This window comes from Rana temporaria, chromosome 6 (genome assembly GCF_905171775.1).
Source record: "Rana temporaria chromosome 6, aRanTem1.1, whole genome shotgun sequence".
In the NCBI taxonomy this organism is placed as follows: domain Eukaryota; kingdom Metazoa; phylum Chordata; class Amphibia; order Anura; family Ranidae; genus Rana; species Rana temporaria.
In genome coordinates, this window is record NC_053494.1 from 139,706,702 (window position 1) to 139,721,421 (window position 14,720).

Genomic DNA, 14,720 nt, shown 5'->3' on the forward strand with positions numbered 1-14,720 from the left:
ACATACACAAGCTCAAAGAAGCAAAGATCTTATTAATTTACAATGAGAGTACATAAGAATAAAAACAGAGATGATATGTAAGTAAATTATGTATGTCAGTCTGACCACACTTTCTGTATTGTGTCTGGGCTCCCAAAAAGAAACAGTCAAATCTTCCATTGGAAATTCTGCTGATAACTGTCTAATAGAGGATCATTTACTGTTGTGTGACAAGGAAACACACAGACAGAAAACAATGTTTTTTTTTTTCTTCAATAACCTGCTCTAAGCAAGTAAAAAGAACTCAGGAGTTATGTAGGGGCTAAAAGAGGAAGTAAACTTCCATCTTTAAATTTTACCTATAGGTAAGCCTATAATAAGGCTTACCTATAAGTAGTGTAAATATCTTCTAAACGTGCACCGCTTAGGGGATATTTACTGTACATGCAGCCAGTGACATAACTGGCGCATGAGCTCTGAAGGAACGGCCACCCATGCCGTTCCCTCAGAGCCATGTGCCATGGCGGGTGGCTCTCACGCACAGAGCTGGAGTCTGCAAACCCAGAAGCAATATGGGTGAAGATGGAAGCTGTCTCCAGCCATGACATTGCATCACTGGAAGGCTTCGTTTTTAGGTAAGTGTAACATAATGTGCTAGTACATGATGTATACTAGCACAATATGCCTTTGCCTTGAAGATAATAAAAAAAAAAAAACATGCAGCAGTGTACAACCGCTTTAAGACTAAGTGAAGTAGAGAACACAAGCATTCAACTAGAATGCTAAAGGGTCCGTTGAAGGCTGCAGTGCTTGACCAGAGAGAAGGTAGAAGTCATGGGCTGCTGAAGAGGTATGTATGCTATCTCTTCTTTCTTGCAGAAAACTGCTTTGAGCAGTTTTTGGAGTGACAAATTTGCTTTCAGTCAAATACAAAGCCACCATCTATTTAATGCATTCAAACTGAACACTGCTCCTGGATTGCTTTCCCTAGAGAAGGGCACTTCCATTAAGCAGCACCACTAGATCTAAATCTCAAACAGAACACACTTTTTTTTTAAAGTGAAGTAAGTGAAACTATCAAAAAGTATTTTCCCCATAGCAAAATGCCAAACTTTCAACCTTTTATACTTTACAAATTGAGCTCTTGATATATATCTAAACATTTCTTTAAAAAAAGTTTATTACAATGTTTTATAATTCATGTCCCAAGGTGATAATAAGATGATTTGCAAACATTGCTTTTCATTTTTATGCTAAGAAAATAATTAAACTCGTCAGCTTATCTGCAGTTCCACGTGTTAACTGTTTTCCAGAGAGCTGCAATATTAAATAAAAAAAAAATAACACTAACCTTGGACTCCTGCTGTTCTATTGTATGCTAATACCTTTCCAAGCAGAATTGCGAACTGACAGCTGCTATAACCTATTTCTCAAATTAAAGAATCAATTGTTTCTAAAATATTCGAATAAATGACCCCTTTACAACATGTAAAGAAACCACATTTTCTGTAAAAGAAGCTTGCATTTATTATGATCTGGCAGTCTTGCTTTCATGTGAGAATACCAGGGGGCACACACATCTCTAACAATAGGATGCCATTAAAGAAAACATGAAGTGGGTTTTTACATATTTCTTTCCTAAACTAAAAACTGTTCTATATATTTTTTTTTTTTTTAGTCAGGTAAATACACAATGTTTTATATTAATATTTTTAGATTCTCATTTTGGATGAGCAGGTAGAGCTTTAGGCCCCCTTTGACTTGTTTTCTTGGGCCTTCTTTTCTTTTTTTGTTGCAAAAACATGTTTACTGAGCTCACTGGTGAAACAGATCCACATAGAGAACCTGAAGGCATTAACGCTTTTTTGGTTGTTCTAAAGAAATCATATTACCTACTTAAATTTTTTAGGTAAAAAAATTATAAGATAAAGCATTTTAAATGCTCACTTTTCCTTATCATAAATGATATTGCTTTCACTTTCAATTTAATATGACATTGAGTCCCCGGGACCCTTAGATCAGCTTCTGTTGTGAATTATCACAGCAGAAGCGGCACGCAGGCGGTGTGCTCATGCCCCCTAAAGGTGGAAGTGCAGAATCACATATATATATATATATATATATATATATATATATATATATATATATATATATATATATATATATATATATATATACGTGATCCTATAGCAGTAAATTTGCTATGGGGCAGTCAGGAAGTGGTTAACTAAATTTAACTTCTTCAGGGAGAGTTAATTCCACAGCACAATCCTCTCTCTTTCTTTGCAGGTCATAGCTCTCTCCTTTTCTGGGAGTGTTTAACTACTGTCTGTGCTGGCCAAGCTCCTCTGCTCCTCACATCTCTACATAACCTTTTATGTAGCTGCCAAGAGAATACAGTAAAACCTTGGATCGAGAGCATAATTTGTTCCAGAAACATGCTTGAAATCCAAAGCACTTGTATATCAAAGCATTTTTTTTACAGAGTATAAAAGAGAAGAGAGACGCCTCTAAGTGTAGCAATAAGTTGCTAAATGTTGTACCTTTATTAAATGTAACCATATTGCTACACTTAGAGGCTCCTCTCTTCTCTTTTATACTCAGTTGTGACATGACGCTACTCTTATATCAAGACATTGCTTGTATATCAAGTTAAAATTTATTAAAAAAAATAGCTTGTCTTGCAAAACGCTCTCAAACCAAGTTACTCTCAAACCAAGGCTTTACCGTACTAGAAAGTGTCACTTGAGTGACAGTTCCGAGTCTCCTGGGGCTGTTGACATCACATCCAGTCTTAGGGCTTATGGATATCTAAACAAGGAAGGCTTTTATAGGTAAATAACCTAAATACATTAAATACTCTTATGAGAAGGTGGTTGTTAAAACTGGTCAGGCAACAGGGTCTCTTTAAGTAAGGTGAGATTGCGTGTGCAGCTGGAATTCACTTTGCTAATGTAGCAGTGTTATGGTGTACTATGAGGATAGCAGTCTCCCAGTATAGGAACTGCAGCAAGTTTTTTGTTTATAATGTACTAGTTGAAAGAATAATGAACAGCAATTAAAATGTTTAAATCAGAGAAGTCGCCCCATGCACACGAGAAGCAAATGCAAACTCATCTAAACACAAGTTTTCAAACGCAAAAAACGGCGTTTAAAACGCCCTTTTTGCCGCGAATTTTGCGGCGTTTTACCGCGTTTTACCGCGTTTGCGTTTATAAGCATTTGGTTAAGAAACATCATAAGACCCTCCATAAGCTCAAAAAACAGTATTATTTAACCATTTCAGCTATTTTGTGAGACCAGAGCAGCTGAGAGAGCAGCAGTGTACGTGTATTTAGCGTGTCACTTGCCACGTCACCTGCCAAGTTGTGAATTGTCCACTTGCCACGTCATCTGCCACGTCACCTGGCCACGCCACCTGCCACAAGTTGTGGATTGTCCACTGGCCACGTCACCTGGCCACGTCACCTGCTATGTCACCTGGCCACGTCACCTGCCACAAGTTGTGGATTGTCCACTTGCCATGTCACCTGGCTATGTCACCTGCCACGTCACCTGGCCACGTCACCTGCCACAAGTTGTGGATTTTCCACTGGCCACGCCACCTGCCACGTCACCTGCCATGTCACCTGGCCACGTCACCTGCCACAAGTTGTGGATTGTCCACTTGCCATGTCACCTGGCTATGTCACCTGCCACGTCACCTGGCCACGTCACCTGCCACAAGTTGTGGATTGTCCACTGGCCACGCCACCTGCCATGTCAACTGGCCACGTTACCTGCCACAAGTTGTGGATTGTCCACTTGCCATGTCACCTGGCTATGTCACCTGTCACGTCACCTGCCACATCACCTGGCCACGTCACCTGCCTCAAGTTGTGTATTGTCCACTTGCCACGTCATCTGCCATGTCACCTGGCCACCCCACCTGCCACAAGTGGTGGATTGTCCACTGGCCACGTCACCTGGCCACGTCACCTGCCGCAAGTTGTGGATTGTCCACTTGCCATGTCACCTGGCCATGTCACCTGCCACATCACCTGGCCACATCACCTGCCACAAGTTGTGGATTGTCCACTGGCCACGTCACCTGCCACGTCAACTGGCCACGTCACCTGCCACAAGTTGTGGATTGTCCACTGGCCACGTCACCAAGCCACGTCACCTGCCATGTCACCTGGCCACGTTACCTGCCACAAGTTGTGGATTGTACACTTGCCACGTCACCTGGCCATGTTACCTGCCACAAGTTGTGGATTGTCCACTGGCCACGTGACCTGGCCACGTCACCTGCCACATCACCTGGCCACGTCACCTACCACAAGTTGTGGGTTGTCCACTTGCCACGTCACCTGGCCATGTCACCTGCCACAAGTTGTGGATTGTCCACTGACCACGTCACCTGCCACAAGTTGTGGATTGTCCACAATGCAATGCAAGCAATTACATTTTTTATGTTTTTTTTATGGTCTTTCATCATTTGCCATCATTTTTGAGATTTCTAATGTAAAAAAATAGGTCACCTTTAAAAACGCCTATAAACGAAATCGCGGCAAAACGCCGGTACCGCGTTTTACCGCGATTTGCCGCGATTTGCGTCTAAAACGCGAAAGCTGAAAGCGTCTGAACCCAAAATTTTGGGTTTGGAAAAACGGCCCTAAACCCAACTGCTTTGAAATGCCAAAAAACTTGATTGTGTGCATGGACACATAGGATAACTTTAAATGTGTTCAGGGGCAGTTGAAAAAAATGCCCAAATGCCTCTGAACTCGAGTTTAGCAGCGTCTCGTGTGCATGGGGCCTAAAAACTTCCATTGTCCACCATGAGCCCCTCTGTCTTTAGTCAGTAAGATGTGCTCATCATACCATATGCACTTACAGACAGACCAGTATTTCTGTTTCTACTTGGTGTTATAACCTTAAAGAAGCAATGTACCATTTGCTATCCAAAGAGAAAAGGTTAAATAGAAAATTATTAAAATCACTATTGTTAAGGAAGGCCTGAACTGACCTAAACTGTGGAAGAATGACTAGTCATTGGTATGCCCAGTAAACTCCTTAGTTCTTTTTTTGCCATTACTGCCTCACCATTTACTACAGACAAATAGCCTGTTCACTTTCCAAGGAAAGTTGTCCCAGAACTTAGTGAATGTGGAAAGTTTCATTTTGCAAAGAATACCCAAGCACATGCAATGAAATGTTTCCTTGCACTTGATTGGATGATGGAATCAGCAGAGCTTCAACTCATTCACTAAGCTTTAGAGGAAATCTGCTTGCAAAGTGCAACTTCCCTTGCAAAATGAACAGCCCACTTGCCTTAAGTAAATAAACCCCTGTGTCTCCGTGTGAAGGCAGCCACCTTGGTAGAGACAGGGCTTTGCTTCCTCATGTTTGAGCTGCCACCTTATGACTGCTGTTTTAATCACTTGTTGAAGAGTAATAAAGAAGCAGCAGGAGAGATTCAGAAAGCACAGATCCACTGACTGAATAAAGCAGAAGTATGAGGATTATTGTAGTGCAGGTTCCAGCAAGGAAAACAATGAGAAGCACAGTAGCAACATCACCAAATTTCACCAAAGAACCCTGGAAGACAAAGTTCATTTTTTAGTTCAGTCCAGCGAGTTGAATGAATAAAAACTGATAGCTCTGGCCAGAGCCACTACTACAATACTTCGGACGCCGAAGTATTGCATCTGCGATCCTAAAGCATACGAAGCCGTACGCCTGTCGGATCGAACCCAGATGCCGTCGTATCTTGGTTTGAGGATTCAAACTAAAGATATGACGCAGGAAATTTGAAAGTACGCCGGCGTATCAGTAGATACGCCGGCGTACTTGCTCTGTGAATCTGCCCCAAGGTGCGCAGTTTTTATGAGTCAGAAAGACTCTTCTAGAGAGAAGCACGCTCTTCCTCATTACAAGACTCTAATTATATATAATTGTTATAATTTGAAGATGTTATTAAACTGAACTTGGGTAAACAAGGAACACATAAGGAAATATGTTATAGGTAGAAATGTTTATAATCATCAGACATCACAAAGCTAGTCAATTTATCCTTAGCAAACAATGAAAAATGCATAGTGAGGTTTCCTCTATTGAAAACTATATTTCAGACAATTAATAGATCCAGAAGTACAGCTGCAGTTATATGTAGTTCTCTACTTTTTCTAATATTATTCAGGTTTGCCCTTGCTTATCTTACCTCCTGAGTTCCCTAACGTTAACTGATGTCACCCATCAAATTAAAGAAACACATGGGATGTCAGGAGGAGGTGGAAGTAAACTTAAATTTTACAATATCATCTTAACATTTATTTTCATTAAACATATATTTCAACTCTTTCTTTATGTAGGGAGCTGTACTTGGTAAAATTGAATTTGAAGGCCAACCTGTGGAATTTATTGACCCAAACAAAAGAAACCTTATTGCAGAAGTGTCCACAAAGGTAAGAAACATTTGCAGTTTCATACATCATTATCTTTCTGATGCTTGATATTATTGAAATGATCTTGGTTTCTATTTTAACCTATCACAATTATGGAGGTATGCTACCATGTATTTGGAAAATGTAATATTGTAAAGAAAGTTGGTTAAATAATTACCTGAATCAAATAATAGTTATTAATGATACAAATGTCTTCAGTGTGAGGTATCATTTATAGTAAAATAGTGAAAGGAGGACCACAGAAGCAATTGTGTTCATGAACACAGTCTGCTGTCTGGTAAGTCTGGGGAGAGACTACAGTGGCAGGGTTTGTACTGTACAGTAGAAAAGCACAGTATACAAGGTGGAGCAATATGGGATATATATCTACAGCATAGTTTACTGAGTGACACTGTAAAGTTCAGTGGACCCCATATTGTCCCCGTGTCTCCATTCCAGTCCTAATCCATACCTTTTGCGTGCTTTGCCCCCAGCTGTCCTGATATGTAGTGCTACTGTGCCAAGTGTAGACCTCGACTACTCTAAAGCTGTAGAAGCAAGAACCTATATTCTCTTCTGCCTTTGGGTTTTGTACATCAATGCAGGGACAAGGTCATCCATTGTCTTAAAGCAGTGTGCACCCGATAATCTTCTGCAGCTGGGATCCCATTCCCAGTTGTCAGGGTACTTGTTACTGTCTCAATGGGCAGCTAAGGGTCCACAAATTGGGATTTATCGTGGACCCGGATTTGCGGAGGGTCATCTCCTCCCCCATTCTATGACCATTGCATGTGAGACAAAAACATTCAACCCACACCTTCAGCTGATACACCTGATAAAGATTGCACAGCCAATGGAGACAATGTAAACCCAAAGCCAAAAATGTCCAGCACGCCAAGAAAAGTAGATCTCAGATTTTTTCAGAACTTAGTAGCAAAACATAGCACATGCAATAAAAAACACTGATGTTTCTGAGACTCACAGGTTCCCTTTCCCAAGGCAGCCTCTGTCCTGATGGCTTATGCTGTGTACACACGATCGGTTTTACCGATGAAAAAGTCTGATGGACTTTTTTCATTGGACAAACCGATCGTGTGTGGGCCCCATCTGTCTTTTTTTCATCGATGTTAAAAAATAGAACGTTTAAAATTTTTCCGATGGAAAAAAAAACCATAGTAAAAAACAATCGTCTGTGTGGAAATCGGAGAAAGATCCACACATGCTCAGAATCAAGTCGACGCATGCTCGGAAGCATTGAACTTAATTTTTCTCAGCTCGTTGTAGTGTTTTACGTTGCCGTGTTTTGGACGGTCGGAATTTAGTCTGACAGTGTGTATGCAAGACTGATGGAAGTCAACTTCATCCGAATTCCAACGGAAAATTCCATCGGATTTTATTCCACCGGAAATTCAGATCGTGTCTATGTGGCATTAGTCTGCAGGGTTCAGGAAGTAGAAACATTACTGAAATAAGAGGGGTGAGGAGGGCGATAAGAGAGGAATATACGCCAGTCACACAATGTTTGTGTTGCCCTGCCTTCCAACCACTACAGTAATGCTATCATTAAAGTCAAAACATACAGTTGTTGTTTAGGTGAATTGCAAGGTTTTCAGAACATTTCTGCCTCACACACATTCCTATTGGCTTACTGAGCCAAGAGCAATGTTGAGGGGGGCCAGGAGAGAGGTCACATTCCAGCATTACCCAGAAGTAGTGTACTACTGTTCTGGACTGACTAACATAGCATTGAAGGACATTTTAAAAGCAGTGTTGGCCTTTAAAGCAAAACTCCAGGGTTAGGGCAGTAAAGCAAAATATGCAGACAGCGTCTGAAGACAACTTGAGTTATATACAAGATTCAACCGGAATTCATTTATTTATTATTATTCCCAGCAGGGGAACTTCATGTCTTCTGTCCCACTGCAATGTTCCTTAATTTCATGACCTCAATTGACATCATGCTTTAGCTGAGATTGTGTTTCTTGATTTACCTTGAACTCAGTTCCAAATGTGGAAGACTATCTACCCAATAAGAAGGGGTATTGATTGTGCAATCTGTTATGCCTCTGACCATTTTTCTCAGCAGGAAAAAAAACAAAGTTTTTCCCGACATGATTCCTCTCCAGCCTGACCTTCATACACACGTTCATGCAAAAAAACATCCGACCAAAGTGCGGTGACGTACAGCACGTACGACGGGACTATAAAGGGGAAGTTTCTTTCAAATGGCACCACCCTTTGGGCCACCCTTTGGGCTGCATGCTTGATTCTGAGCATGCATGTTTTTTCCCCCTCTGAAAAGCATACACACAACCATTTTTTCGTGACGAGAAAAAGACTGACGGGAAACACGACCAGGAAAAAGAGAGCTTGTCTAAATTTTTTTGCAGGCAGTTTTTTTGTCGAGAAAACTGCTAAGGAGCATACACACGACCGGTTTTCATGACCAATACAAAAAATGGCAGTTTTCTCGTCGTGAAAACCGGTCGTGTGTACAAGGCACCACAGTTTACTGCTAGAAGCTGCAAACTGTACAGCTTTTTAGGTATCATACAAACAGAATAATATCCTTTCAGAAGTAAACAGTAATAATAGTAACGAGAGGGTGAGGATGAAACAGCTACACATATACAGGATAAATTATAACTGCCCTGGGGAAGATGACTATTGCAAACATACTAAAGCCCAACCCCAGGCCGAAAAAAATACCTTCACCTAGCTTATATGTGTTAACAAAACCTTTTCTGGTAGCAGTAAATAATCTTAAGCTGCTCTCCGTCCTTTTCACTTGTCCGGCTGACCGGTCCTGTGTCTGTCTCTCACATGTCCTCATTTCTAAATACTGAAGGATCCTATAATAAGCCCTTCTGACAGCCGATGGGCAGTGCCCATGTCACCAGGAAGCAATATGGGTACTGCAGACCAGACCCTCCACCCTCCGAAACAGAAAAAGGAGACTTAGGACTTGACTTGTCACTGAACCAGATTTTTAGACATGTAATTGGGTTTTTCTTTTAGATCTAGACTTGGAATGTTTTTATTTTTTTTTCCTTCCTGGAAATGATCTCTGATGCCCTGTACACACGATCGGTCGATCCGATGAAAACGGTCTGATGGACCGTTTTCATTGGTTAACCGATGAAGCTGACTGATGGTCAGTCGTGCCTACACACCATCAGTTAAAAAAACGATTGTGTCAGAACGCGGTGTTGTAAAACACAACGACGTGCTGAAAAAAATGAAGTTCAATGCTTCCAAGCATGCGTCGACTTGATTCTGAGCAATGGTGGATTTTTAACAAGATTATTTTTTTTTTAACCTATGGATAAATAACCGATGGGGCCTACACACGATCGGTTTGGTCCGATGAAAACGGTCCATCAGACCGTTCTCATCGGTTTGACCGATCGTGTGTACGCGGCATAAGTGTTTTGTACTTTAGAGCCTTAAAAGGTATAAGGCTTTCAAAAAGGAATTTATTAAATTATTATGTTTGAATATATTCCACTTTTACTGGCAATTTTCACTGCCAAATCAAATATCATGCAATTTCAGAACATCATGTAATTACCCTAAAATCTTCTTGAGCTTAGCATCTTGAAAAATAACACAATCATATTGTTAGTATGCATTGTCCTGCCTTGGGCTATATTGAAGACAACCCATTCAATCATCCCCGTTTTACAGTCACCTTAATAAAGGACCTGGTTTTGTAATTTCATGGTTTATTAGGGAGGTTGGCTGTCTGAATGCATTAGGAGGCTGACACATTTTCACTTGATACCAGGCGCAACAGGAAGTATGTTCATAACTTAAGCTTGAAGGCTCCTAAAGCCATCTAGTAAAATAAACTTGACAATAATGAAATTTACCAGTGGCAATAATTAGTGAACGGAATAATCTGTCTGCATCAGTGATAAACAGCCGCTTAATATAAATCAGCATGAGGTACATTTGTTTTCAGCAAGAGCCAAAAATTGATTTCTTAACATCTGCTTCTGCCTCTTTCATTAAAGTGCTGTTCACACCAATAAAGTGGACTCGAAATATTTTAGCAGATGAAGTTTGGATATAGAGATTATAAAATGTTTCCAGTTGATGTTCAAGGTGTCACACTTAATCAGAGGTTTCCTACAAGGCCTAAAGGCTTGTTTAAAAAGGAATCGCAGTAAAATGTAAATGGGCTCATTTAATAAGACAAGGAATGATTCATAAAGCACTGTAACCCCTAGCAACAGATTGGAATCTACATTTTGCTGGTCAAATTGGCCATAATAGTACTTGCATATTCTGGCAGACTTTACCCCTAGTTTGTCCACATTCTGTGATGCAAGGATTGCATCCCCCCTCTGTTGTCAATGTGGCCATCTTCTCCTGGACTTCTCCCAACCCAGCGTACTAGGTTTTGTTCATAAAGAATCAATAAATGGTTTAACTATAGTTTTTGCCCAAGAAACACAGTTATTCAATAAGCAAAAAAATAGTGGTCAATGTTTAACCATAAACCATAGCAGTTGTTTGGATTTATTCTTTCAACGATCTAACTTAACCAAAATCAGATTGGTTACCAAGGATTGATGCATTTGCATTTTAACTTATTTATTCGATATGCATGACTTATGAATATCAGGCAGTGGCCACCATGATTGGCTACCTCTAGATCAGCGGTCCCCAACCTTTTTGGCACCGGGGACCGGCTGTGTGGACAAAAATTGTGTCAAGGCCCGGGTTGGGTTGGGTAAGCGATTTTTCACGGGCAATTTATCGGAGCAACAGCTGGTGTTGACACTTCTAGGTTTTGTGAGGCCTTAGGCAAAAAATATAGACATGAGGCCCTACTCACATGTCACATCCTTTGCAGGGGTTAAGGAAGAACCTGGGGGTGTAGCATCTTATTGCTACTGCTGCTGCTTGTGTGGGTGGGATGTGTATTGCGCCAATCACATGGGATGAATAGGAAAGGAGGGTCAGCAAGGATTGGCACAGTACACATCACACCCACACAAGCAGCAGCAGTAGTAAGATGCTCTGCCTCAGGGTCCTTCCTTAGCCCCTGAACAAATGGGGGTGGGGATGGGACTGGGAACAATGGGTTAGGAGAGAAGAAGAAGGGGGTAAAAAGGGGGAGTGAATAGGAGATGAGTGATGGGTAGAGGAGAACTGGAGTGAAACTGGGGGATCCTGGTCTGTATAGGGATAAAAAAGGAGGAGGATTTGTGCTGGCATGGGGGGGGGGGGAATAGATGGATGTCAATGGGACTGGTGCGGGATGGGGAATACTATTGGTTGGTGAGAACTAGCCATAGTATAATCCAAGCAAATAGGCTGGCAGGGAGGGGAAAAGAAAGAAAGAGTATGGCGGTGGGTGGTATGTGCAGGTGGGGGCACAGAGTGTATGGCGGTGAGTGGTATGTGCAGGAGAGGGGCACAGATTGTATGGCAGTGGGCGGTACGTGCAAGAGGGGGGCACGGAGTGAATGGGGGTGGGTGGTATGTGCAGAAGGGGGGTACGGAGTGAATGGGGGTGGGTGGTACGTGCAGGAGGGGGGCACAGAGTGAATGGGGGTGGGTGGTATGTGTAGAAAGGGGGCACAGAGTGAATGGGGGTGGGTGGTACATGCAGGAGAGGGGCACGGAGTGAATGGGGGTGGGTGGTATGTGCAGAAGGGGGGCACAGAGTGAATGGGGGTGGGTGGTATGTGTAGAAAGGGGGCACAGAGTGAATGGGGGTGGGTGGTACGTGCAGGAGAGGGGCACGGAGTGAATGGGGTCGGTGGTATGTGCAGAAGGGGGGCACGAAGTGAATGGGGGTGGGTGGTATGTGCAGGAAAGGGGTGCAAATGGGTTGAAAGTATATAGTGTGAACAAGCCCTAATGCATTGCTCCAGCACTGCAGAGACCACTACTATGCACTGAGAAAGTGAAGCTAGCTTCACACACACACAGCACCAGAACTGGCCTTGCACCTCCCTGTAGACATTTCTCTCACCCCCGGGATCTCAACACTCTTCCTCAAGTTGCTGCACACTAATAGCTCCCGGAAACTTGCAAAACCCTGCCAACTTACCACAATGCACATACCCTGCAGAATGGACTTGCACTGCTTGTATCCCTCCCCGTGGGATATCCGATCTCAGCCAATGAGCTCTCAGCGTCTCATTCATTCCCAGTGCTTTGAGGGCGGAAGAGCTGTTATGCGGTGTGGAGGCAGAGAGATGATGTCATCTCTTTGCCTCCGATACCAGCGCTGTAATGGCGGAAGAGCTGTGATGTGGGGCAGGCGCAGAGAAGCGGGTGGCTTCTCTCATCCACATGCCTCTGATCCCCCGGGCTCTCTCACCTGCCCACTCTTGTGAAGCACGGAGCTCCCTCACACGCGGCCCGGCTGCAGAGACGCAAGGGCCCGGTAGTGGGCCACGGCCCGGGGGTTGGAGACCTCTGCTCTAGATTACCTACATAACTATCATCACTGAAAATTACATTAAAGAAGAACATAATTTTAATAAAAACATCTTTGCCATTCTGAAGCTTCCCTCCAACCACTTTGCATTTAATTTTATAAATACTGTGCTTCTGTACTTGCCAAATATGCTGCAGAAATCTCCCTCTACTGAGTCTGGCTGCAGCCATTTTAACTATGGGTAGCTGAAGCTGCTCCTGTTCACTTACACAGAGGCACACCTCCAGCCCTGCAGCTGTCATTGGCCCTCTTATGACTCACCCCCTTCCCTCCTAGCAAACTCCAATGAGAGTGAGAGAGGGAGTTGTGCATGATGTCATAAGCCTAGGCTTTATACCAGACAAGAAACAGGAAGTAGGCTGTATAAGGCATTTACTGTCAGAAAAAAACTTTTACTATCCAAAGTTTAAACAACAAGGGCAGAAGATTTAATAGACGGAATGACGAAAAAATTACTGAAGGCCCGCTTTAAGAAAATCTGCCTCGGAACTAAAATGCCTTTGGCAGCTCATTAGCCCTGTTCACACCAATGCGGCTTTGATATCTCGCTACTTCGGCGCAATTTCATGTGCAACTTGCTGCCATCTGTGCAACTTCATTTTATCAGATGTCATTGCAAGTCGCACATTAAACCGCACAGAAATAAAGCTAGTGCCTTTTCCAAAGTCGCTGCGACATGAGTTGAGGCGATTTAAATGATTCCATTACTGGCAATGGGGTTCAACTTGTCATGCGATTTTGTACTGTCAAATCACATAACATATCGCTCTGGTGTGAACCAGGGCTTAGTTGCAAAAAGTGTTCTGCAACACTGCTGGCTTCTCATATGCAGCTGATGGCTATTTGGCATCCCTTCTGTGCCATCTTAATAAATGTTCTGCCTCTATGTTCTATGTATATTTTATCCTTTCTGTCCACCCCTTCTGTTTAGTGTTAGTTAGTTCAGTCCTAGCTAGATCATCACTGTTTCTTCCATGTTCCCTCAGTCAGAGTCAGGGTTTAGGGAAGTTATTGTCTTCAAATGACTGGAAAAAAAGCATCCTCTGTACCACAATTACTTGAAGTAAAATAGTTTTGGATTCATATTCTGTGTCTTATTAATGAATTAAGATGCCTGGGGATGGTACCAAGTTAGTAGGTGACCATACTGTTTGGACTGACTGGGTCTATGGAGGTATGTCAATGCATAAGGTGGCATTTTAAACAGATCAATAATCACACAGGGTGTACCCACATGATTAGAAGGGGTCCTTTTTTTTCTGTGCTACAGTTTTGTAAGTTGATTCCACTGGCGCTACACTTGGGGCTGCTTTTGCTAATCTGTTTTTGTTACTGCGTGTTAAGTAAAAGTTTGGTGAGAGATGATTTGCGCTTTTCAGTCTGTTACAGCGTGACGAATGTGCTATCTCCATTACAAACCCTACTTTTACCGAAGGCACGCTCCCATCTCATACTTTATTCTGAGTATGCACGGGTTTCTTAGCATACACACGATCGTGTTTCTCATCGAAAACCAGCCCGACGAGGAACACGACAAGGAAATTGAGACTCCCTTCGAGGAAAAAGAGAACTTGTTCTCTTTTTTTCTCGTCAAGTTCCTCGACAGTTTCCTCGATGAAAAACATACACACGACCGTTTTCCTCGGCAAAAAAGCTCTGCCACCAAGTTTCTTGATTAATTCTGTCGAGGAAAACGGTCGTGTGTACGAGGCCTCAGAGTAACAAAAAGGAAGGTGGTGTTTGGCTAATCATTTCAGACAGATGTCATATGTGTCTCCTGCTGCCCTCTGTGGCCTGAAAGTCTAAAGGGTCTGTAGCTAATAATGCAGGGACCTGCTTGTAACTGGAACTGT

The 14,720-nt window shown here is 42.5% G+C and overlaps 1 protein-coding gene across 1 annotated transcript in view; it reads left to right on the forward strand.

The window, feature by feature from the left end:
• The window catches only part of CPS1 (carbamoyl-phosphate synthase 1), a 147,482-nt gene that overhangs the window by 22,134 nt on the left and 110,628 nt on the right, over positions 1 to 14,720 (forward strand). The window contains exon 6 of the mRNA XM_040357458.1: positions 6,336 to 6,428. Within this exon, the coding sequence (XP_040213392.1) occupies positions 6,336 to 6,428 (93 nt within the window). The remainder of the gene's footprint in view (positions 1 to 6,335; positions 6,429 to 14,720) is intronic.